This window comes from Capricornis sumatraensis, chromosome 12 (assembly GCF_032405125.1).
Source record: "Capricornis sumatraensis isolate serow.1 chromosome 12, serow.2, whole genome shotgun sequence".
Lineage (NCBI taxonomy): Eukaryota > Metazoa > Chordata > Mammalia > Artiodactyla > Bovidae > Capricornis > Capricornis sumatraensis.
Genome location: NC_091080.1, coordinates 78,900,288 through 78,924,742, shown reverse-complemented (window position 1 = coordinate 78,924,742; position 24,455 = coordinate 78,900,288). Strand labels below are relative to the sequence as shown.

The following is a 24,455-nucleotide window of genomic DNA, read 5'->3' as shown; positions in this document are numbered from 1 at the left end:
AGCACAAGGGCTTCAGTAGTTGTGGTACTTGGACTTAGTTGCTCCTTAGCATGTGGTATCTTCCCCGACCAGGGATTGAACCCCTGCATTGGCAGGCTGATTCTTATCCACTGCACCAGGGAAGTCCTCCATATTCTGTTCTTGGGTACATTTATTCAATTCTGTCTTAGCAAAATTCTGTCTTAACAAAATGAAGAGCGGGTGTGCTGAAAAACTTTCTTAATTTTTGTTTTTTGTTAAAACCCTGTACTTAGCATTTTACGTGTGGATATATTGCTTCAATCTGTTGTGGAACATGATTTATTGTAGTCTATTTATCTTGTGGTGTTCTCTGCTTGTGAGTTTCAGGGTGCATTTGTTTCTTGCAACTCTTGCTTTGAGTCTGTTTATTTAGCCTTCCTTTGATTAGCACACAAAACCAGATTTTGAGCATTCTCATCACCTCCAAAAATCTCTCCTGGCCCTCTGGAGTAAATTTCCACACCCGATGGTTGTGCTAAATTGCTGTCAGCCTGTGTCAGTTTTCCTGCTTTTGTGCTCCTAAAATAAATGGAAGCAACACAGTACAGGTTTTTCTGCGCTGCCTTCTTTTGCTTAACATGTTTTCAAGATTTTCAAGACCTACCCGTGTTGTGGCATGTTTCAGTGGTTCTTTTCTTTCTTACTCCTTTCTGAGTCATTCTATTGTATGAAGATGCCACAATTTATGTATCCATTCTCTAGTTGATGGACATTTGTGTTGTGTGTAGCTTTTAGCAGGGAACCTTCTCTAAGAAGTGTTTATATGGCCATAGGTTATCATTCCTCTCCATGGAATGCGTATGTATGGGTGGAATTGCTCAGTCATAAGGTAAGCGTTTGTTAACTTAAAATTACCATAAAACTTTTCAAGATTGTTGCACCCTTTTTACACACCCACCAGCAATATATGGGAGTTCTGGTTGTTCCATACCTTTGCAATTTTTGCAACACATAATATTATCAGGCTTTGTGTCTAGTCTTTCTGTGCATGACTACTCTCATTGTGGTGTCAATTTGCATTTTCCTGATGATTAATGATAGAGTTCTTTTTCATGCCTGCTTACTGGTCATTTTTTTTCCCAGTTATGCTAGCAACATTTATTTACAACATCTTTATGGATTGAATTGGCACCTGATTCAAAATCATTTGACTCTGTGTAGTCAAGTCTGAGTTTGTATACTTTATTTATTTGGCATATTTTATTTTGTTCCACTGAATTGTTTATCCTTCTACCAATACCGCAGTCTTAGTTATTGTATGTGTTAGTAAGACTTGACGTCTTCTGGTTTAATTCCTCTAACTCAGTACTTCTTCAGATTGTTTGTATCATTCTAGATCACTTACTTTTCTGTATAAATTTTAGAAACCTTTAATTTGTTTCCAAAGAAAGCCTTCTGGAATTTTGATTAATATTTCCTTTTATCTGTAGGTTGGTTTGAGGAGTGTCTGAGGTCAGTTATATATTTGACTTACTGAGGTCATCTTTAATTTTAGAAGTGTTTTTTAGTTTTTATTAGTCTTATAATGCTTTGGTTGACTTCATTCCTGAATATTTGATGTCTTTCAGTTGTATTTATGGAATGGTTTTTAAGATCACTTTCCACTTCCTTGTTGCTACTGTATAGAAATATAATGATTTGCTTGTGAATCTACTTTGCATTTCTTGGGCTTAGTTTTGCTTTTTTAATTATATAGAATTTTCTGTATCCACAATCATGTCAGTTTTACTTCTTCACTTAGAATATTTATTAGTTTTATTTCCTTGCTGTGGCAGAGGTTTGAGTAAAATGTTGAAAAGAATGATAAATCCTTGCACTATTAAGGCAAAACTATTACAATATTTTTCCATCAAGAATGATGTTAACTACAGTTTTTTAAGTAGATTGAATATTTCCCTTAATTCCTAAATTCCTGAGAATTTTACTATTTTTAAAAATCAAGACTAGGTCTTGAAATTTGGCCAGTATTTTTTCTAAATTTGTTGAGATAATCATATGATTATTCACCATTAATTTTTAAATGTGATAAATTATACCAAGTCATATTTGCAGGTTAAATTAACCTTATATTGCTTAAATAAACAACAGCTGGTCATAATGTGTAACCTATTTTTTTCTTTTCATATCACTGTATGCAATTTGTTAATATTTTGTCAAGAATATTTTCATTTCTGCATGAGTTATATTGGTTTATACTTTTCTTAGAAGGAATGTTTTGCCAGTTTTTAGTGTCAAAGGTATGCAGACCTCATAAAAATACATGAGAAATGTATCTTTTTGTTAATGTGTTTTCTTTTTTTCATTTTTTGCCTTACCTCAAGCTTGTGGGAATCTCAGTTCCCTGATCCAGGATTGAACCCCAGGTCATGGCAGTGAAAGCCTGGAATCCTAACCACTGAGCTACCAGGGTCAGTTTATGTGCCAGTTTGGCCAGGCAGCTTTCCACAGTTACTCAGTCAAAAAGTAGTCAAGCTGTTACTGTATAGATATTATGTAAAAATGATTAAAGTGCATAATCAGTTCACTTAAGTAAGGAATCCTATCTTAGATAGTCTTGGTGGGCCTAATTCAGTCTGTTGAAAGGGCTTAAGAGCTAAGGCTTCTGTGAATAGAAAGAAATTCTGCCTATGTGAACAGTATTGGCTCCTGCCCAAAAGTTCCAGCCTATCGCTTGTAACAGCCAGCCCTGTGGATTTCTGACTTACCTAGCCAAGTTTGATTGTGAAACATTACTTTTTTGTGTTGTTAGAGTCAGTTTATTGGTGTATCCTTTAGTGTTCTTAAGACAGTTTGGATTATAATTTTTGTTTCTTTTAATGTTTTTGTCTGGTTTTTACATTATGATAATGCTGGACTCAAATTCCCTGGATGAATTTGGTAAAACTTTCTTCACAATCTACTCGTGAAGCTCTCTGGGCCTAATGTCTTTTTGTGTGTGGAGAGAGGGAAATACACAGCATCTAAGCACATCCTTAGTTACAGCCTTCAAATTTTTATATCTGTAGATTTTTATTTTATGTCAGAATACTTTAATTTTATTGCAATTTTGAATTGGATGATACTTCCAATGTGTTACTGAACTTCCAAATATTAATGATACAATAGTTAACCTTTTTGTTACTGATTCCTTGTTAAATCCACTTAGGTCAGAATATATTCTGTACTCTTTCTGTCCATTAAAGTTTGTTGATACTTGCTTTATAGTATAGGATATAGAATTGAAAAGAACATCTAATTACTACCTTATTGTATATTTCTTGACTAGGTTAATGATGTTTTAAAAATATTTTATATCTCCTATGTTTTTTTTTTAAAACTTGTTCATCCTATTCAGTTTTTGAGGTAGGTAAGTTTAAATCTCCTACTATGGGTATGGTATTGTGTATTTCTACTAAGCTTTGTCAGATTTTGCCTTACACATTACTGAGCTATGTTATTAGGCTCATGTAAATTTGGATTTGGAAAAAATCTATTGGATAAAATTGACCCTTTATAAATTTTGAAATTTATTTATCTTTTAATTGAAGTAGAATTGCTTTACAAAATTTTGTTGTTTTGACCATTTATTCTTATGAAATGTTTTCCTTTATTTCCAGCAGTCTATCCTAACTTCATGTTAGATAGATACTCCAGCTTTCTTTTATTTGGTTTTTTTATGAGGTACCTTGTTCAACATTTTATTTCCACTTTTATGTGGATTATTTTTAAGGTGTGCCTTTTAATTATTTAATTATTTATTTTTATAAATTCATTTAGTTTTTAAATGTCAGATAATTGCTTTACAGAATTTTGTTGTTTTCTGTCAAACCCACATGAATCAGCCATGGGTATACATATATCCCTTCCCTTTTGAACCTTCCTCCCCTCTCCCGCCCCATCCCACCCCTCTAGGTTGATACAGAGCCCCTGTTTGAGTTCCCTGAGATACACAGCAAATTATTGTTGTCTATCTGTTTTATATACGGTAACGTAAGTTTCCATGTTACTTTCTCCATACCTCTCACCCTCTTCTTCCCTCTCCCCATGTCCATAAGTCTATTCTCCATGTCTGTTTCTCCACTGCTGCCCTGCAAAAGATTCTTCAGTACCATTTTTCTAGAGTACCATTTTTCTAGATTCCATATATATGCATTAGTAAATGATATTTGTCTCTCTCTTTCTGACTTACTTCACTCAGTATAGTAGGCTCTAGGTTTATCCACCTCATTAGAACTGACTCAGATTTTGAATTACTTTATTTTTAGCTGTGCTGAGTCTTCGTTGCTGTGCTGCCTTTTCTCTGCTTGCGATGAGCAGGGGCTACTTTCTAATTGCAGTGCGCAGATTTCCTGTTGTGGTTTTTCTTTTTGTGGAGCTCGGGCTTCAGGGCATGTGGGCTTCAGCAGTTGTGTTAAGGTGGCCCTTTTTAAAATAGCAACTAGATGGACTCTGTGTCTTGAATTTCATAATAAGCTCAGACCCTGAGAAAGGTTAGACAGGAAGCTATTGATCATTGAGATTTGCTGAACACAAAGGAAGGGAAAAGTGCACTGTGTTTTCCTAATGGTTTCTGTTGTGTTGGTTCAGGAATTGTAAACCAAATCTCACCATTTATTCTTCAGAAGAGCTAGCTGTGACTCAGGATTAAGGGCTAACTGAAGAATTACACAGGTTTTGCAGCCAGGGTGGATGCCTCAGAAAAGATCTGAGGTAGTCAAATTAGGGATGAAAGGGATAGTTAATGAATCCTAAGGAGAGCACACGTTTAGAAAACTTAATTAATACTAGAGTGTGTATGGATCTCATCATACAGATAAGACACACCAACTTCCCATCATTTTCTGATTTAACAGAATTAATTGGGTTGGATGAGGTCAAGAGTAACAGGTGATCAACGAAGGGTCTGGAACCAAACCAGAGCTGGTCTCTAAACTCCCGTGAACATTCAAGATACCGTCTCCACTTAACACCTGCAGACTCAATATTAACTCTAGGTCAGTATTAGATTTAGGACCTTACACTGAAGAGCTTTCCTCGTTTTTCCCTTTACTAATATTTATCTTGTGTTTGAAGGGTATTGAATATTGATTCATATAAATTACATTTTATTTCTTAGAACTTGGAGAGTTTTGTGCAGCCTGTTCAAGATTTTAAAACAAGTATCTTGTGTTATCCTAGCAGCACAATTGGTGAGATAGTCATTTCATTGAAAGGTGATTTTTTTATCTCATATGTTTCCAGAACAAATAGAATCACTCCTACACCCACGTCAGTAGACACCTTATTGATCAAAACTCGGCAGCATTTTTCTTTCCCTAAATCAAAAGAAACTTGTGCCAAGAGATGAATCTTGTTTATGGCATTTGAGTCATATCTTCCATTATAAATCAGTAGAAGTTTTAAGGCAGGTAGGATGATTTGTACTTATCACAACTTAGAACAAAATTCTTAAGAATCTGACAGGAAAATTCAAAGGTTTGAGAGTCTTCTGAGGTGTTAGCCGTCATAATGATCCTGATTTTATTTTTTAATACTGTACACAGATAATAAAATTAATGTCTACTTATTAAGGGACTTTATGATTAAATACATATTTCACATTGTGCCTAATATGAGCATGAGCGAGAGAGAGTTCAAATAAGCATGTAGTGAGCCAAAAGTATGGATGGCATATTTATTTGCATAAAATAAGAAGAATACATTTTTGCTGCTGTTTATAGAAAACATGTTCTTTGGCACAAGCTTCACAAAGACTAGCAGGAATAGAATCCTGTGGAATTAAGTTGAAAGTAAAATGTGGGTAGATACCTAGGAATTCCTACAGGACTGTAAGCAATTTGGAATTTAAATGCTAAACAGGCAAACAGGCCCTCATATTTAAAACTGTGCTTGTGAAAGGAATACGTTATATCTGCAATATTAGAATATAGTGTTAATTGTAGGCATAGAGAATTCCTGGGGAAACTTTAACCCAAATGTATATATTGAACTTAGAAAACGTAGTCTCATTTTGTGTTCTTGGGGTTTATGTATTTATGACAATTAAATTCGGTTGTTTTTTATGCTTATGAAACATTTATTATTTAAACAGTATTTATTAAAATATGTAAGTGTCTGTTAAACAGTATTTATTAAAATGTGTAGCATTCATTTTTTTTAAGACCTTTTCCTGATCTGTCTGCTGTTTGAGGTGAGCAGGCTCTGATGCCCTAATTAACTAGTAAACATGGACTGGTGCCTGCATGGAAGAGACCCATGTAACCCTAAGAAATTCAACAGAAATAGAAAATTCAGATAAACGGGGGAAAATATAAAAAGGGAAGATATTTAGATCTTAACTTTTTTATTATGAATTTTATATGTATGTGGGATACCGTAGCTGGCAGAAATTAAAAGGACAGGCTTGGAGTCAAAATCAATGAATTCTCTGACTTTGAGCAAATTACTAAACCTCACTGAACTTTTAAAACAGGAATCTCCTATTCAGATTTGATATGATAATGAAATTATATAATGCCTGTAAAATACTGGAGAGGTGACACCACATTGCAAGCCTTATGAATTATCTATTGATAATTTGAGGGTGAGGTAGTCACCAGCACTTACTTGGTTGTCAACTGAATCTAGGAAATGGAATTTCTTCAGTGAAATGAGAAAATTTACCATGTGCACTAGGAATAAAGTAGTTATTTTAGTTTTCACATTTCTTGAATGGTCTTTTGCACAAAGCCATTAACATTTTTTCAGAAAGCATTACTTTTTTTTCCTTTGCCTCTTGTGTTTGTGTACTTAGTTAACAGTTTACTTAGATGCCACTGTGTTTTTGTCAGAAACAGCTGCTGTCCAGAGACAGCATCCATTCAGAGGTGCTCATCAGATTTCCCTTCCACAGTTGGTAGTGACAGGATCCTCAGTTTTAGTCATCTTGATGTCCTAACCAGGCTACTTGCTCCAAGAAGGCTGACCTGGGGGTGGAGACCATTGAATTTCCGGGGATTCACAAGATTGCAAATACTAGCTTTTTTCCTTAATCTCAACTACCAATTCATACTGCATGGAATAGAAAATATCACTCATTTTGATTCATAAGCGCACCACTTTTTCCCTTCAGTTAAGTTCAGTCGCTCAGTCGTGTCTGACTCTTTGCGACCCCATGAATCGCAGGATGCCAGGTCTCCCTGTCCATCACCAACTCCCGGAGTTCACTCAAACTCATGTCCATCGAGTCAGTGATGCCATCCAGCCATCTCATCCTCCGTCCCCTTCTCCTCCTGCCCCCAATCCTTCCCAGCATCAGAGTCTTTTCCAATGAGTCAACTCTTCCCATGAGGTGGCCACAGTACTGGAGCATCAGCTTTAGCATCATTCCTTCCAAAGAACACCCATAGCCTTGACTAGTCGGGCCTTAGTCGGCAAAGTAATGTCTCTGCTTTTGAATATGCTATCTAGGTTGGTCATAACTTTTCTTCCAAGGAGTAAGTGTCTTTTAATTTCATTGCTGCAGTCACCATCTGCAGTGATTTTGGAGCCCCCAAAAATAAAGTCTGACACTGTTTCTACTATTTCCCCATCTATTTCCCATGAAGTGATGGGACCGGATGCCATGATCTTCGTTTTCTGAATGTTGAGCTTTAAGCCAACTTTTTCACTCTCCTCTTTCACTTTCATCAAGAGGCTTTTGAGTTCCTCTTCACTTTCTGCCATAAGGGTGGTGGCATCTGCATATCTGAGGTTATTGATATTTCTCCCAGCAATCTTGATTCCAGCTTGTGTTTCTTCCAGTCCAGCATTTCTCATGATGTACTCTGCATATAAGTTAAATAAGCAGGGTGACAATATACAGCCTTGACGTACTTCTTTTCCTGTTTGGCACCTGTCTATTGTTCCTTGGTCTCCCATAAATGCTTAACAGTTTTACAACAGTTAAGTCTTCACACAAAAGCTTGAAGGAGAGAGGACATGGAATGAGAAACGTTATGTCTCCAAAAAAAAAATGTTGGCTTGCCTCCATTTCCCTAAGGTTATCAGTCTTGGGAATGCCTATAGTTGGAAATACAGAGAGGACAGAAATTATAGTAGGCATGAGGTTTAGTCGTCATATTATTGGAAATGTGCCTCTTTAAACAAAATAGACCTCATGTTCGATATTCTCTGTGGCCAGAGAAAAGCCACAGTCATCATTCCATTTAGGAAATGCTCTGCAAGCGCTGTGATAGGTCCTTGGTTAGTACGAAGCGGTTCCTGTCCTTACAGTGAATTTTCTCACAGGGTCCGGCTTCATGAGATTGTCAAGATTCTTTGGGCCCATTAATTTATTAACACACTATCCCCCCCTCTCCTGATTCCTTGCATCTAGAACAGAATGAAGGAAGTTAGAATTTATATTTGTTATATATGAAATAGTAAGCACTTTATAAACATTATTTCGTTTAATTCCCATCACCATGTTTTTATGTTGGTATATCTCAGTGTTTGCTCAGATTAAGAGTGTTGGAATGTCTTACCCTTCTTGATAGTATTTGAGAAGGTTAGCCCCAAACTCTGAGATGGCACGGTACCCGGGTAATGGATTTTGCTTTCCGGGTGTAGGTTATCATCGGGTGCAAAGAAAAGAATCACTCCTTATTGTCCACAATGACCATATTCTTTCAGGTGAAAAACTGGATCAAATAGTTGTTTGAAATGGACACTGTGAATCTTTAGCATAATGAAAGAAAGTTGGTTGTAGGTTTGGGGGAAGATTAAATTTATCACAGTCACTCATGCCAAGACTTCCCCTGGCTCTGTGACTTATGCTTTGCATTCAACATCAAGTTGATTTTGCTCTCCATCTATAAAATGAGAGAATGCTGTTACTCAGTAGGGTTACTGTGATAAATAATGAGTTAATACATGTGATGCTTTGAATGTACAGACCTATGTGCAGTTAGCACTCCTAAACAGTCACAACGGACAGAAAACCAAGAAAGAAGAATTCCAGCTTTCAAAGGTCAATATTTGAATGTTTCTTCCTTTTCTGAACTCAGAATTTGTAACCAACCACTTCTTTATCTCTCCATGTATAGCTGACGTTTCTGTTTTCGTCATCTGTGATAGGATGACAGCTGTCTGTCTCACGATAGTTTCTGTTTTGTGAGCCTCAGATATTCTCATCTTTTCCAAATGGTACTGCCTGCGCTTTAGGGCTACTTAGTTGATCAAAAGAGCTTATACCTAGAAACTGCGTACTTAGCCCAGTGTTTTACACACGGTAAGTGTACAGTAAACACCACGAGGACCACCTTTTTCCAACATATCCTTTGAGGAAAAGGAGTTTAATCCTAACAAAACAACCCATTAAATTTTATTTTTTAGTAGAATGCTGGATAAACAGGCCCTTGTATCTATATTTTCTCTTTCAGACATTTCTACAAGTGATTGGTGTGGTGGGCGTGGCAGTGGCAGTGATTCCTTGGATTGCCATACCCCTCGTTCCTCTTGGCATTGTTTTCTTTGTCCTCCGGCGGTATTTCTTAGAGACATCGCGAGATGTCAAACGCCTAGAATCTACAAGTGAGTACCGGGGCTCTCAAGTCGGGATGTCAGTGCAGACTGACTTCCATTTATGATAATTAACCAGAACCCCGAAATCCTGCAGATTCTGTCTTGGAATTTCTCACCAAGTCTACATTTGGTAATTGCATATTAGGGGCTTATGAGTCAGTGTGGCCCTTAAGGCACATGTTGCTGGTAGTGCGTTAGTTTCAGCTTTGCATTATAGCGCAAGGAGAACGAATGTGCGCACCATGAGGATCGGGACCGATTTTGTCTTGCTCATCACATACTTTGTGACATAGACCAGCCACTCAGTGCAAGGAAAATAGTGCATCATTTTTCTAAAAAGGAAAATAGTGCATCATGTTACAAGTAATCATCTTTTTCAAGAGATGCAAAGGTAACAAAGTGATGTCCTGCTGATATTAATACAACACAGGATATTAATACAACTCATCCCTGACAGAGGTCACAGGTTATAGTCTTCCTATGAAAAAAACCGCTTACAGCCTTATTCACAATCGAAATGAGAACCGTAGGGGGTCCTCACTGCCCAGCAGCCTGCAGCCCACCTGTTCCCTGATGGTCAGGATCCTCACCCTGGTGCTTGTGGTCAGTGTGCTCTTAGAGAAGATGGCAGGAAACGAATGACCAGTCATATGACAGCAGGCCCAAAACCCACATGAAATCACTCAAAAGCAAATGGCCACTGAGGCCATGTCAGAAGATGCAAGGGTGATTTGAGTGTGACATGCCACAGTGACCTCCAAATTCCCTGGGTATCCAGCAGGGCAATTATGAGAACATCAATCAGTTTCCCAGAGCGGAATATGCCTTAATTCACGGGTCCTGTGGTCACAAGGGCAGTATAGCACCAGGTTCTCTGTGACCTTTGCAGGTGCAGGGATGATGCTGAAAGACGGCAGACTGTCCGCTCACCTCACTTATCTCACCCCTTCCCTCTGCCAGCCCTTAAGTTTCTAATGTTATGGTGGTAACAACACAAAGCTCATAAAAATTCAGTGCAGTGAGGACTCTTATGGAGGATTACATTTAAAAATGATAATCAGAAATTAGTGAATTATGACTTCTACCTGGAGGGATGGCAGAGAAGAGTAGGGAGGGAGGCAAGATTGAGGGGGACCTTGATGAATGAGTTAGTACAGAAATGCGTTATCTAAATACAGGTCCAAATTAAATTTGGTCAAAGATGACTTTGAAGGGAATCTGTTATATGTGGGTCGTGAAAGTGAAGCTTGGGATGAGAAGTGATTTGAGGGTCACAGTAGGTACTTTGCCAGGCAGTCACCAAGAAGCCCTGGGTGTGCCCCTTCGGAAGGTAAATGACCGGCCAAGCACAGGAAACAGTTGACTTCCTCGCATCCAGCCCCCCTGATTTTCTCTGTCGTGTGTCTGTCTCTGCTTCCCCAGCTCGGAGCCCGGTGTTTTCCCACTTATCGTCTTCTCTCCAAGGCCTCTGGACCATCCGGGCCTACAAAGCTGAACAGAGGTTTCAGGAACTGTTCGACTCACACCAGGACTTGCACTCAGGTCTGTAGAATTCTGGAAATGATTTCAAAGGATGGCATATGCTGCCTTCTGAGGCCTGACCTCCCTCTCAGGTGGCCTTGCTGGCCCGCACCGCTCTCTATGCCGCTTTTCCTCTCACTCTGTAAACCTGCCTCCCCCAGCCCTTCCTCTCAGCACCCTGTGTGTGCTCCCCTCTTCCCTGTCACCCCCTGCTTTTCCTCCTCCTACTGCCTTGCATTGTCCAACTGTCACCGCATCCTATGCCTTTGGCCCTTTAAGAAGGATGTCTACAAACTTAAAAAACACACAGTCTCTGTTGCGACTACTCATCTTTGCTATTATAGCACTAAGGAAGGCAAAAAGAATACATCAACAAATGGCTGTGACTATCTCCGAATAAAACTTTATTTACAAAAGCAAGCTGTGTCCATTCTTGGCCCACAGGCTGTTAGTTTGTGGACTCTTTTCAGAGCATGCTGTATTTGGTCATTTGTGTCCGACTCTTTGCGACCCCATGGACGGCAGCACGCCAGGCTTCGCTGTCCTCCACTGTCTGCAGGAGTTTGCTCAAACTCATGTCCTTTGAGTCGGTGATGCTATCTAAGCATCTCATCCTTTAAGAGCCTTAAGGAAAATAATTTCTCCATTATGAGATAGGTCATCCAGAATTTCCTCTACATTAGTAAAATCCTGGTCCAACTGATGAAATGACATTTGGAAAGCCACATGCAGATACTGTTATCTGATGGTCCTTCAAATACTGGCTCCTAAGAATTAACACTATGTGGGGCCCTGTAGTAAGTGCAGATGGTGCTGGAAACAGTGCCAGGTACGCTCCGTGCCAGCATAGACTTGGGAACAGTCAACTTTGTGAGAGGATAAGCCTCACTTGGAGCCCAGTACCATAAGACACACAACGATGGGGCCATTTTTGTATGTTAATTATTAGGATCATATTTCTCTTTATAACCTGTGGCTTGAAGTTTCCAGTGCCTGCTTCCCACAAGGCTCCTGGAGTGATTCCTGTGTTCCCATACGTTGTCATGTCAGAAGCTAGCTTGTTGCAATCCTCAAGGTGCTTGAGCCTATAACTTTGCTGTCCTAACCTGTGTAAAAATCTTCTGTAGTTCACCTGCACAGAAGACCCCTTCCCAATTCAAAGCAGCCTACATGATATCTCTGGTTATTCATTCTGCTTATTTCTGTCCTCAAACCCAGAGGCTTGGTTCTTGTTTCTGACGACGTCTCGATGGTTCGCTGTGCGTCTGGATGCCATCTGTGCTGTGTTTGTCATTGTTGTTGCCTTTGGGTCCCTGATTCTGGCAAAAAGTAAGTGCATCACTGTAGTTTGATTACAGTTACAGCTTCATTTGCAGTTTTTAATTTACCTTATTGTCCCTTTGTCTAATATACGGTTTCGTTCTAATGAATTGTGTTAAAGTGTTTGCACCATGTGATACTGCAGTGTGGCCCCTGTAGAGGAGTCACTTGTGTCTTGCTGAGGCTTTTGGTGAGACTTCTTGATGTGATCTTTGATCCCTTTAATCTGTCTTCAGTGGGATGAAGTCAGCCTAGCAACTGACCTTCTGAACTTTACTGCTAGCATTTTAGCTTGGGAAGAGAGGAACAAGTTTGCTGTTCAGCTTTTTGTCCAGCTTGTGGCTTTAGGACTGCTCAGATCTCTTGGTTATAGATGCCTGGTGTACTGCAGTGAGAAACATTCTCTGCAGGAAAGAACGCCATCCTCACTGCTGTGTGGGTACCAGATGAGCAGCTGGTGTTGGTGTGCATGGCATGCATTCACCGTCCCTATTGTGAATTACTATTCCATAGTAACAACACTGAATCACTGGTTTAAATAATGGAACAACAAGAGCAGTATTTTGGATTTAAAAGCACTGGCTCTTAGAACCAATTGACTTGTTTTTTCGTGGTTTCCAACTGTGGCTGCGTTGCACGTAAAAAGTGAAATTACATGATGATCCTTGAAACCATAGTGACGAAAGTCTGCATGATGACGTGTTTCCTTCCCTACATCATAACTGTCAAGAGTATGTCAACCCTGTCAGGCAGGATTAATAAGCTCTTTTAATAGTTTTCTGTGTTCATAGTGGTTTTTTTTTTTTTTTTTTTTTTTTTTTTACTTTTCTTTCATGCTCTCTATCAACACTTAGTAAAAGTATAAGTAACACTATCTATTTGCCAGTGATTTAAATATTATAGAGAAGTCTAGGCACAGTGATGGAAGAAGCCCAGCTCAGGGTTAACAGTGGGATTGAAATGTTTCCTTTCTTCTTCCTCATTTAGCTTTGGATGCTGGGCAGGTTGGCCTGGCGCTGTCCTACGCCCTCACGCTCATGGGGATGTTCCAGTGGTGCGTCAGGCAAAGTGCCGAAGTTGAGAATATGGTGATGTTACCTTTTAGCGTTTTCCTTAACGTTAAATGACATAAAGGCAATTATTATGTTAAAAAAAAAACTCTTAAAACTGTTTTTTACATCATAGCTAACAGGGTTTATTAGATCCTTCCAGCATCTGTTTAACATTTATTTAAAATAAAATAAACACATCTTTTCTCAGTCTTATGTATGCCATGTCAGCTGGTTTTATATTCATCACAAGCTGTCTTCAAATTTAATACATGCCTCTGTAGGAGGGAGTTTCTGACATCCTGCAGAAGATACAGCTTATTTCTTAGAGGCTTGTTTACATTTGTTATTTAATAGTTTAAGAATTTAGTATTTTGAGGTTTATTTGTTCAATTAATTTAATTATTCCCCACCATCTCCATTTTAGAATGTCTCCTGTATGTGTTGAATGCCTGAACTTACTGATGGCCCTTCTTTTGGAAAGTACTATCAAAGGTGTCAAGTTATGTTTGTTTAGAAGGCCTTAGTCAATACATAAATTGCTTCCTTTTTTGAATATTTTCATTTTTTCCTAAAGAGAGAAAAATGATGAAACTGAAATTTGTCTATTTCACTCTAATAGAATAGAAAGTAGTTAATTATTAAAATGAGGTGTAATGACCATCCAGTTCTAACTCATCTACAACAGATGATCCTTCTATAGCAAAATATTAATAATAATGATTTCTGTCCACACATACTGTTTTCATTGACAAGGTTTTCTATTTTAAAAAATATCTATGAAAATTGAGTCACTTAGAGTATTTAATTTCTCTAGGTCATTCAGTTTTGATATAATGTTGAACATGGTAGCCATAATAAATGTGTTAGGAGACAATGAAAAAGTTACCCATCATCAGTATGCTCTTTAAATTAGCACTTCTGTCTTTTGTAGATGCAGTACTTCTGTCTTTTGTAGATGCTAAGACCTGAGATATTCTTAACTATAGAAATGCAGATATAAAGATACAAAAGCAGAAGTTTCATTTATAACCTGACATCCATTACGAAGACCCTCTGTTCCTAACTCATGTGATGTCCTATGTTTCAGATGATTTCAGTAGAAAGGGTGATCGAGTATACAGATCTGGAAAAAGAAGCGCCCTGGGAATCCCAGAAACGCCCACTGCCGTCCTGGCCCCATGAAGGTGTGATCATCTTTGACAATGTGAACTTCTCGTACAGCCTAGATGGCCCTCTGGTATTGAAGCACCTGACAGCACTCATTAAATCAAGAGAAAAGGTTTGTTTCAGCCACTTCCTTCTGTAATAGTTTACCTGTGAACATTTAGCCCCGCATCTGCTCTGGGATTCCTGAGCGGTGTGTCGGGGGGCAGTCTTTTCATCCTATGTGCATGAAGATTCGATCGGTCTGTCGGTGGGAACCAGGACAGGCTCTTGGAAAAGAGACTTAGTGAGAGTCGACAAGGCGGTAGGAACCTCTTCCCTGCCTACCTTGGCCCCACCTGCCCCTCGAGCTTCAGGTTCTAATGTTCACATACTTCTGGTTGTCTGTGGGCTCTCCCGAAGCTTGCTGTCCTCCCAGCCCCCACTGCACATGCTGCCCTCTATCTCAGAGACCCTTCCCCTCGGCACTGCCCGGTGAACGGCTCCTCATTTTCTGAGCTGACTCTAGCGCGTCTGCTTCTGCAAGACGCTCAGTTCTTCCTCAGTGTCTTGTCTAAAGAAAGTGACAGGCGAATGGATAAACAAATGTGGTGTATCCTCACAAAGAAACATTCAGCCTGAAAAAGGAAGAACATCGCGATCTCAGGACATCAGGTGAAATGATAATAAGGCAGATGCAAAAGAAACCAGTACCGTAGGATTCCACTTACTTGAGATTTCCTAGAGTACTCAGATCCATAAAGAAAGGAAATCAGATGGTGGTTGCCATGACCTGAGCTAGGGGAATTGGTGGTTGTTGTATGATGCATACAGAGTTAGTTTCAGTTTTACAAGGGGGAAAATATTCAGGAGGGACAACAAAGTGAACGTGCTTAACACTAAACTGTCCACGTAAAAATGGCTAAGTTGGTAAGTGTTACGTTATCTGTATTTTACCACAGTTAATTGATGCCATTTTTGACACGCTTTGTAATTTGGGGTCTGTATCTCACAGATCCCTAAGGCTTCTTAAAGATCAGAGAGCATCTTATTTTCATCTCTGTTCCCCCACAAAATTGTATTTTTCAGGGCACACAGAGTGTGCTGAGAGCCTCCCCGCTGGGAAAGTGAATGAGTAACACATAGTTGTGAACAACCAGTAACCAAAACACACACACACAGCACAACTGCGTAAATAACCTATTACCTCTCATGTTAAATACTTGGTATTTAATTGCTCCTTAAAACTCTTCCCACCGCACACCCATCTAGTGGACTGGAGCTGTAATTTAATGAATGATACCCTTGTGATGCGAAAGAGTATTCAATTTAACGCCCAAATGATATGCAGGGCGAAGCCTCAGTCAGTCTCACAGCAAAAACTGGCTCATCGGTTGGGAAGGAAGTGAGGTTTGCTTGCTTGCAGACATTGTGTCCACCATATTTCCTGTTGTATATATATTTCTGTTAATTTACCCATCTTAAGTTCCCCCAAAAGCCATAAAATATGAGTTATCTATGAAACTGCAATACAACTACATGCATTCTTCCATCTTAAAATCCCTGGATCATAGGTCTATCCGAGCTTCTAAAATGTATGTAGGAAAATTGAGTCTGGAGAGTGAATTAAAAACTGCAATAACGTGACTTTTGATCTGTGTCTCAGTCCACTGTGAGTATCACTGTTAGCTTCATTTCTGTGTTTGGAGATGACACTCGGGCAGTGTGTTTATGAAGTCATTTCACTCTGCCTGTGTACATCCCAGGTTTCCCCTCATGCTCACCTGTCGCAGCCCCTGTCACTCCAGGACACCCCTTTGGTGTTGGATTTGATTGAGAGCTGGCTGGGGGCGGATGTGGGAGTGAGCCAGCCTAGCACAACTGGGGCTTTAATTCTCTTTCTCTCATTTTCTCTGCTGTCCCTATTCCCAGAAGTAAATGGGAAAAATTAATAGGTATTATGCTGGTTTCTAATTCATAGAAGAAATAGCAAGTAAAAATAAAGAACCAAAATGAAGTAAATAGCACCGTAGACTTCCTGAGTAGATTCTGAACATGGGCTGCATTTTTCATTTAGATGATTTTGTGGTTGATTTGATCATTTTAGAAAGTACTGGGCCATTTTAAAGCGTTTTCCAGCTCTAGAGATAGATTGATTTTGGTTTGTTATTTTTTTCTTGCTCTGAGCTATTACTTGAATAATACATTTTTAGAGATGCTTACTAGACCTTGCTATAATGTGCAAAAATATTAGTTTCCTACCCTTTCTCCTTTTTACATAATATATCCTCAGCAAACCCTCCCCTCACTCCCAGATTGTCCCAGCTTCCTAATTCCTTGCAACTCAGACTGTGTTGCCAGGCCCACAGCACCTACAACACCTGGGAGCCTCTCAGAAATGCAGAGTCTCAGGCCCAAAGAGACCTCTTTTCTCAGCATTGCATTTGAGCAAGACCTCTGTAAAGAATTTCTCTGAATGTCTTTGGTTTCAGGCATGTAAATTTCACTGACACTGGTGGCACTCTCCATGGGCAATTTGTAAAACCCATTGGTGACCTGGGAAAGACTTTCAGATGATAGTTTTGATAAGTGAACGGTAGAGATAGCCTGGTCTGGGCTTTATTTGAGTTGTTCTGTTCTTATCTCTCCTCCCTGGACTGTTGAAGTTGCATTCCTGTGGCTCTGAGCAGCCCTTAGTGTCCCTGCCATATCTTGGCCATATACCCAAAGTCTACAAATATCCCACTTTACACAGGTGCATCAGTTTCAGTATAGCTGATATTAATAGCATGGGCTTCCCTGGTGACTCAGTAAAGAAACTGCCTGCAATGCAGGAGACCCAGGTTCAGTTCCCGAGTTGGGAAAATCCCCTGGAGAATGAAATGGCAACCCACTCCAGTATTCTTGCCTGGAGAATCCCATGGTCAGAGGAGTCTGGCAGGCTACAGCCCATGAGGTCACAACAGGAAAACACAACTTAGCAACTAAACCACCACCAATATGAGTAGCATAGAAGTGTACAAACATTTTCATAGACATAGTTCTCACCTGTATTGTGTTGTGTGTTGATTTACATATTAAAACACCCAGAAATGCAGGCATACATGGTTTTATTGTGTTTCAAAGTGCTGTTTCTTTGGGGGTTCTGTTTTTTCACAAATGGAATGTTTTTGGCAACTCTGCATTAAGCATGAGCAGCAACACCATTTTTCCTATAGCATTTACTCACTTCATATCTGTCACATTTTGGTAATTCTTGCAATACTTCAAATCTTTTCATTGTAATTGTATTTGTCATGGTGACCTGTATTCAGTGTTCTTGAAGTTACTCCAACCTGAAGAGGGATCAGGTGATGGTTAACATTTTTTAGAGGAAGAAAAATTCAGAGGAAGAAAAATATCCGTATGACTTATATTCCCATTATTGTGGTGGTCTGGAACGAAATCTGCATGTTCAAAATCTACATGTGAAACACAGAACACATACACACATTCTCTAGGACCTGCCTAGATGCAGAAAGTGTCCCATCTATATTATATAAATCAGGATTTATCATATCATACAAAATAGGTACAAAGAAAAGCCACTTTTCTTTCTGCTAATGTGTCTAAATTTTTGAAATTGAATTATTGTCTTTACAGACTTAAGGTTTGAAACTTTGGAAGTATTTAAGGAGAAAATAAATCAAGTTACCGTAGTATAATCGGTGCTAAGAGTGGTTTGGTTCTTCCCTGTTTTTAAAATTTATTTACAAGTGAGTGGAAAGCACGTCCCCCTCTGTGTGACTGTGAGCTTGGTGGTGAGGGAGATGATGGTGAAGACAAAACACAAACATCACTAAAGCCAACTTCAGAAGGCCGCAGAGGGGAGTACTACTGCTGGTCACAAGTTGCTGGTGCTGGCTATGCCCCCTGGGCTTGGCTAATATCGTGGACTTCCCAGGTGGTGCTAGTTGTAAAGAATCCTCCTGTCAGTGATAGAAATGAAGAGATGCCGGTTTGATCCCTGAGTTGGGAAGATCCTCTGGAGGAGGAAATGGCAATCCACTCCAGTATTCTTGCCTGGAGAATCCCATGGACAGAGGAGCCTGGCAGGCTACAGAGTGTCAGACACGACAGAAGTGACTTAGCACACATGAAAGCGTATCGTATGCCCCACCAGGGAATTTGTAGTTTGCCACCTGATTGGTAAAAAAGACCAATTTCTGCATACATGTTTGAATTCGGACAACTAACCAGTTTTTACAATAAAATTTTACTCCTGATCTGCATTTTCCGTGCATTATATTGAATCTTTGATCTTATTGTTAATGCACTTAATTTCTGTTTGCCTAGATTTTAATAAGTTGGCTGATATTTGACACGTATCTTTCCAGGGTTTAATTATAAGTATTAATTGGTTTGTAAAATGTCTTTTGAAGTGCTGAGATGAAAGATCCCATATAAATAGAAAGTGTTGTTTGTGTTGTTGTTTTTGTTGACCTCATTATGTGTGTTTTGTCTACCTGGCTACTGCCTTTTAAGACACTGAGACTAGCATTTTAAAATTTTAAGATGTTTCCTTTCAAGACAAGTCATTAGTAAGGTATTTATTATCTGGAAGTGATTTAGTTTGTCTACGAAAGAATACGTCCTCTTAACTGAAAGAAATCTGGAAATCTGAATAATTGTTTGTATATAAGACTTCTGACTTGACTTGTTGACATATCTGCAAAATTGCTCACATAATTCTCAATGTTGGAAATATCTAGACACTAGAATACAACTAATGTAAAAGCTGAATTCTAATGGAACACTTGGAAAGCTTCTGACTTTTTACTGATTGTGGACTGATTCTGTTCTTTGAACCAGGGGTCTTCACCATGGCACATTTGTCAATGTCTGTCATTCTTGGTTTCCACCACCTGACGCGTGCTTCTGTCATCAAATGGGTAGTCTCCATGGCTACTGGTATCCATCCTGCAATTCTCAGGACAGCTTCCCTTCCCCAGCAAAGAATTACCTGAGCCCAAATCTCAACAGTGCCACAGTTGAGGAACTAGAGAAACTACACTCAGTAGAACTTTTAAAATTCATCTTAAGCAACCAGGGTTTTTCCTAGGTTTGCTGCATATTGTTAGTTCTTAATCCCTCCTGGATCTCTTTACAGGTTGGCATTGTGGGAAGAACAGGAGCTGGAAAAAGTTCTCTCATCGCTGCCCTTTTTAGATTGTCGGAGCCTGAAGGTAAAATCTGGATTGATAAGATCTTGACAACCGAAATTGGTCTTCATGATTTAAGGAAGAAAATGTCAATTATACCTCAGGTATGCACATCAGAGCATTTTCACATGTTCTTTTTATACACCATCTAAGTTTAATTTCTTTTGATTTGTTGGTTTTAGTTGGATGAAAGTGTTGATTCTTTTTCCCCCAGTAGAGCATATTTTTAAGTACAGGTATTTTCACAGATACTTTCTTGGGTATCAGGGTTTTTTGTTGTTAGTTTGTTTATTTTGTGTGTGTGTGGTTTAATAACTTTTCCAGATTTCTGAATTTAAGCTTCTTCAGATACTTCTATTTTGACCACTGATAACCACATAATTCTGAGAAAACAATTATAAATGGTTTAACATATGAAAGGTTTCTTTCGGGAAAAACCGGCATCTTAAGTGTCTTAATGATGGAATTTTGCTATAAGAAATAAGCTGCATCTTTAGAGTTGAAGGCTTTCTGTGAAAGTGTAGGACTTTGAGAATTACAGTGTGTAGAGATGGACAGGGCAAAGTTTTAGAAATTAGCCGTTAGTAAGTGGTTTTAACCAGGCATTCAGTACAGAATAGTGAGGAAAAGCACCGGACATGGAATTCCATCTCCTCTCCCTTACAAGGCAGCTCACAGTACCAACTCCTCGAGCTGCTGTGAGGACTAAATAGGTCAGTGCGTGTGGATCGATTCACATAGGCCCAGTGCATGGCTTCTGTGTTGGTGGAACATTGAATTAACCATCTCTTCCTGGTTTCTGATTCTTCCTTTTTTTTTTTTAACTTCTTAAATATGTATGAGTTTTAAGGAGTGCTTGATTATTTGCATAGTAGATGCTCTTGTCATTCCTTATGTTTCATCCACGTAAAATAATGCAGAGGATGTCTGTTGATCAGTTACTATCCTCCATGTATATAGCCAAGGACAACATAGACTCTGTGCCTTCATCTTTAATCCTGCCCTCTGCTATGATAAACTTGCTGGTTTTATTTTTTTATCTTTGGTGTTTTAAAAAAATTCTCTACAATCATCTGACCATCAAGGAATGCTGAGAAAAATAGATACCTTTAAGAGAACCATGGAAAAGAGAGATTAAGAGCCAGGCAAATGTGCTTCCTGGAATGCGGGTATAATGAGCTCTGAAATGTTATTAGGAAGCATATAGAACGTGGCACCCAAAGGAAGGAGAGCATAGACTTGTGTCTTATGACTGTTCAACTGTTGTTCCCTACCCCTGTCCTTTAAAATACCTGGTATTAGTATAAGCCCTTTTGGAATCAAGGTATTGTTTTTAGACCACAGTGAAATGCCACCTCATACCTCTAAAGATGTCAACAATTTTTAAGGAAAAAAAAAGAACCAAGTGTTCACAAGGATGTGCAGAAATTAGAATCCTTGTGCATTGCTGCTGTGTGTGCATGCTAAGTCACTTCAGTCATGTCCAATTCCGTGTGATGCTATGGACTGCAGCCTGCCAGGCTTCTCTGTCCATGGGATTCTGGACAGGAATACTGGAGTGGGTTGCCATGCCCTCCTCCAAGGGATCTTCCCAACCCAGGGATTGAACCTGCATCTCTTAAGTCTCCTGCATTGGCAGGTGGATTCTTACCTGAAGTACTTAGAGCAGTCTGTTCTTGGTGGCTGACTTGGTGATTAATGTAGAAAATAAATGTTTCTGGATTCCCATTTTTAAGTTCTGATTTTACCCATCTCTGCTGCTGCGAAGTCACTTCAGTCGTGTCCGACTCTGTGCGAGCCCACAGACGGCAGCCCACCAGGCTCTCCCATCCCTGGGATTCTCTAGGCAAGAACACTGGAGTGGGTTGCCATTTCCTTCTCCAATGCATGAAAGTGAAAAGTGAAAGTGAAGTCACTCAGTCGTGCCCGACTCTTAGCGACCCCGTGGACTGCAGCCTACCAGGCTCCTCCATCCATGGGATTTTCCAGGCAAGAGTACTGGAGTAGGGTGCCATTACCCATCTCTGAAATGGGCCAAATGAGGTTAGTTCTAAGACATAACGGGTGTGTCTATAAAGTACTTTTATGTCCTTGGATAAAAGGATTGAGAAACCGTGCCCTGTATTACTTTTAATGCTTCTTAATAAGAAATGGTTGTATGCTTGTGTACATAAAAGAACAGTATAAATAAAGAAATAACGTTAGATGATTCTTGGCTCTGCCAGTAATGTTTTGGAAGCACATCTGAGCAAAGACTAAACATCCCTTGACATCACCACGTTTTGGTTCTGTTCCATCAGTTTCCACCCTACGTTTGAGCATGCTCTGTGTACACACTCCAGGGAGCGTGGTTACAAAACAGAGCTAAGCTTTGTATCCATGTAGATAATGATCACTAACCATTGTAAACACAGAACTTTATTTTTTCACTCTCTATGTCTTTGTTTCTGAGGCGCAATGCTATTTGATAAAAGAGAATGTTTGTGTAAAGTGTCCCAGGAGATTATTCAGGAGGCAGCCAGGGATAGGGCATAGACTGTCAACATGAGCCACTTTTTAATTCCTGCTCTGTCTCATGTGACTGTAGGGCCTTGAGGATGTCACTCGTCTGGAGGTCCAGCGTCCTGGTCCTTGAACCACATCTAGAAACTAATGTGACACAGATTTGTTGTGAGATATGACTAAGGACTTTCCCGGTGGTTCAGTGGCTAAGACTCTGCTCTCAGTGCAGGGGGCTCAGGTTCAATCCCCGTTCAAGAAACTAGGTTCCACGTGGCATAACAAAAACCAGGTGCAGCCAAACAAATAAGTTAAACAAATACTTTTTTAAAATATGTGGGGTTCCCTGGTGGCTCAGATAGTAAAGAATCTTTCAGCCATGCGGGAGACCTTGGTTCAATCCCTGGGTTGGAAAGATCCCCTGGAGAAGGAGATGGCTACCCACCCCAGTATCCTTGCCTGGAGAATCACGTGGACAGAGGAGCCTGATGGGTACAATCCATGGGGTCGCAGAGAGTTGGACATGACTGAGTGACTAACACTAAAAATGTAACTTAGATCCCGTGGCTGATTCTTGGGACCAGTCAGTCAACAGTAATTATAAGTATTCTTAAGAATGAAGGCACTGACCTTTCAGGTGTCATTTCTAAAAGACTAACACATTTTGGAAAGGCTTTGCTCTTTCTTTTCATGTTTTTATAGTCCTTGGTGATTTTCAGTACTTTTATTGCTTATAACGTAAACCACATTGTTTATAGAAATTTAAACAGTGAAGCAAAATTAAAAAGCAACGCAGTAGAGTTTTAGGGAAAAGCATAACTGAAAAATTTATGTAATGTCTTTTCTCCAAGGAGCAAGAAGAAAGACTATCACTATTTCTCTTGGTTGTTGGCTCCCCTTCCACCAAATTTGTTCCTGACCGTCACCCTGTACCCTAGTCATACTTTTCCGTCCCCCACGAAGACCTCTGGCATTTTTCTCAATGCTTTCCACATTCTTGACAGCTGTCTTGTTCTCCTTGAAGACATGACTTCTGTCCCTCATTTCTGTTGCTCTGGTTTTTATTGCAGCCCCTGACAACTTACACAGTATTAATAATAATTCCTAACACTTGTGGAATTCTTAACACATGTTTGCCTCTTTCCCTACCCTCTCTTCCTTAATCCTCATAATTCTCTTATTATCCTTATCTGACAGATTTGATAACTGAGGCACTAAGAGCTTAACCCACTTAGCAAGTAAGCAGCAGAGCCTGAATTTCCTGTGTATTTTTTGGTGATTCCCAACTCCAGAACCTGAGCAGCTGATCACCCTGTGAGGACTTCAGTACCCTGTTGACTGTCATCCACAGTAGAACTGCTTTGTAACATGAAATCTCATGTCCGCACTTGCACACACACAAAATTTTTTTAAAACATTATTACTCTATATGCTGGTTTTTACTCTCCATTCTTCTAATTAGCTTTGCTCTTCTTGTAAGTGGACTTTAAAACCATCTAGGGTATCCATTCTGTCCCAGCTAACATAAAAGATAAAATGACAGTCACAAGGCACAAAATTGACTTTCTGATCCATTGACTGAGCTTGCAGTTGGATAGATCCTGCCCCTCCCTGTCCCCTGTTGGGCTGGTCTCCTGGTCAGTGTTAGCATCACTGTTGTTCCAGCTTTGCACATCAGCCTTGTACCGTTAGCCCCAGTTGCCAGTAAGGAAACTTGAGTCTTAATCGGTTACCCCAAGTATAATCGCTAATACGAGCCTCTTTGGATGATTCTTTGTACCTAGAGAAAATGGCACAAGAAAATTTATGGCACAAGGAAAATGTTTTCTCTTGAAGAGGGATTCCATGTGAATTCAGTGTTTATGATGGTAGCCCAGAGGTCGGCACAGATCAGCAGCCATCATCTTAATTATGATTAGATTCATTTCTTATATTTAATAGTTTTTCTCTCTATCAAAGCAAAAGCTTGGTATTTTTAAACAGCCCCCTCTGCTCTTTTGATATTTCTGTTCCTTGTGTTTTCTTCAGTCAGTTGAAGAAGATGAACCAGAGCTACCTCATTGACTTCTCCATGGTTTTCTGGTTTTCTTTCCCTTTTTATCTTGTTGAGAATTAAACTGAAAGAGAGGAGTTGGATATGCTGTTACTAGTAAAGAAATACAACTGGATTCTAGCC

The 24,455-nt window shown here is 39.5% G+C and overlaps 1 protein-coding gene across 3 annotated transcripts in view; it reads left to right on the top strand.

Annotated features, from left to right (window-relative positions):
* The window catches only part of LOC138089276 (ATP-binding cassette sub-family C member 4), a 186,382-nt gene that overhangs the window by 143,142 nt on the left and 18,785 nt on the right, over positions 1-24,455 (top strand). For all 3 annotated transcript variants that reach the window (XM_068984711.1, XM_068984710.1, XM_068984708.1), the window contains 6 exons: positions 9,402-9,552; positions 10,966-11,085; positions 12,283-12,393; positions 13,372-13,472; positions 14,524-14,715; positions 19,729-19,884. In XM_068984711.1, coding sequence (XP_068840812.1) covers positions 9,402-9,552; positions 10,966-11,085; positions 12,283-12,393; positions 13,372-13,472; positions 14,524-14,715; positions 19,729-19,884 — 831 coding nt within the window. The remainder of the gene's footprint in view (positions 1-9,401; positions 9,553-10,965; positions 11,086-12,282; positions 12,394-13,371; positions 13,473-14,523; positions 14,716-19,728; positions 19,885-24,455) is intronic.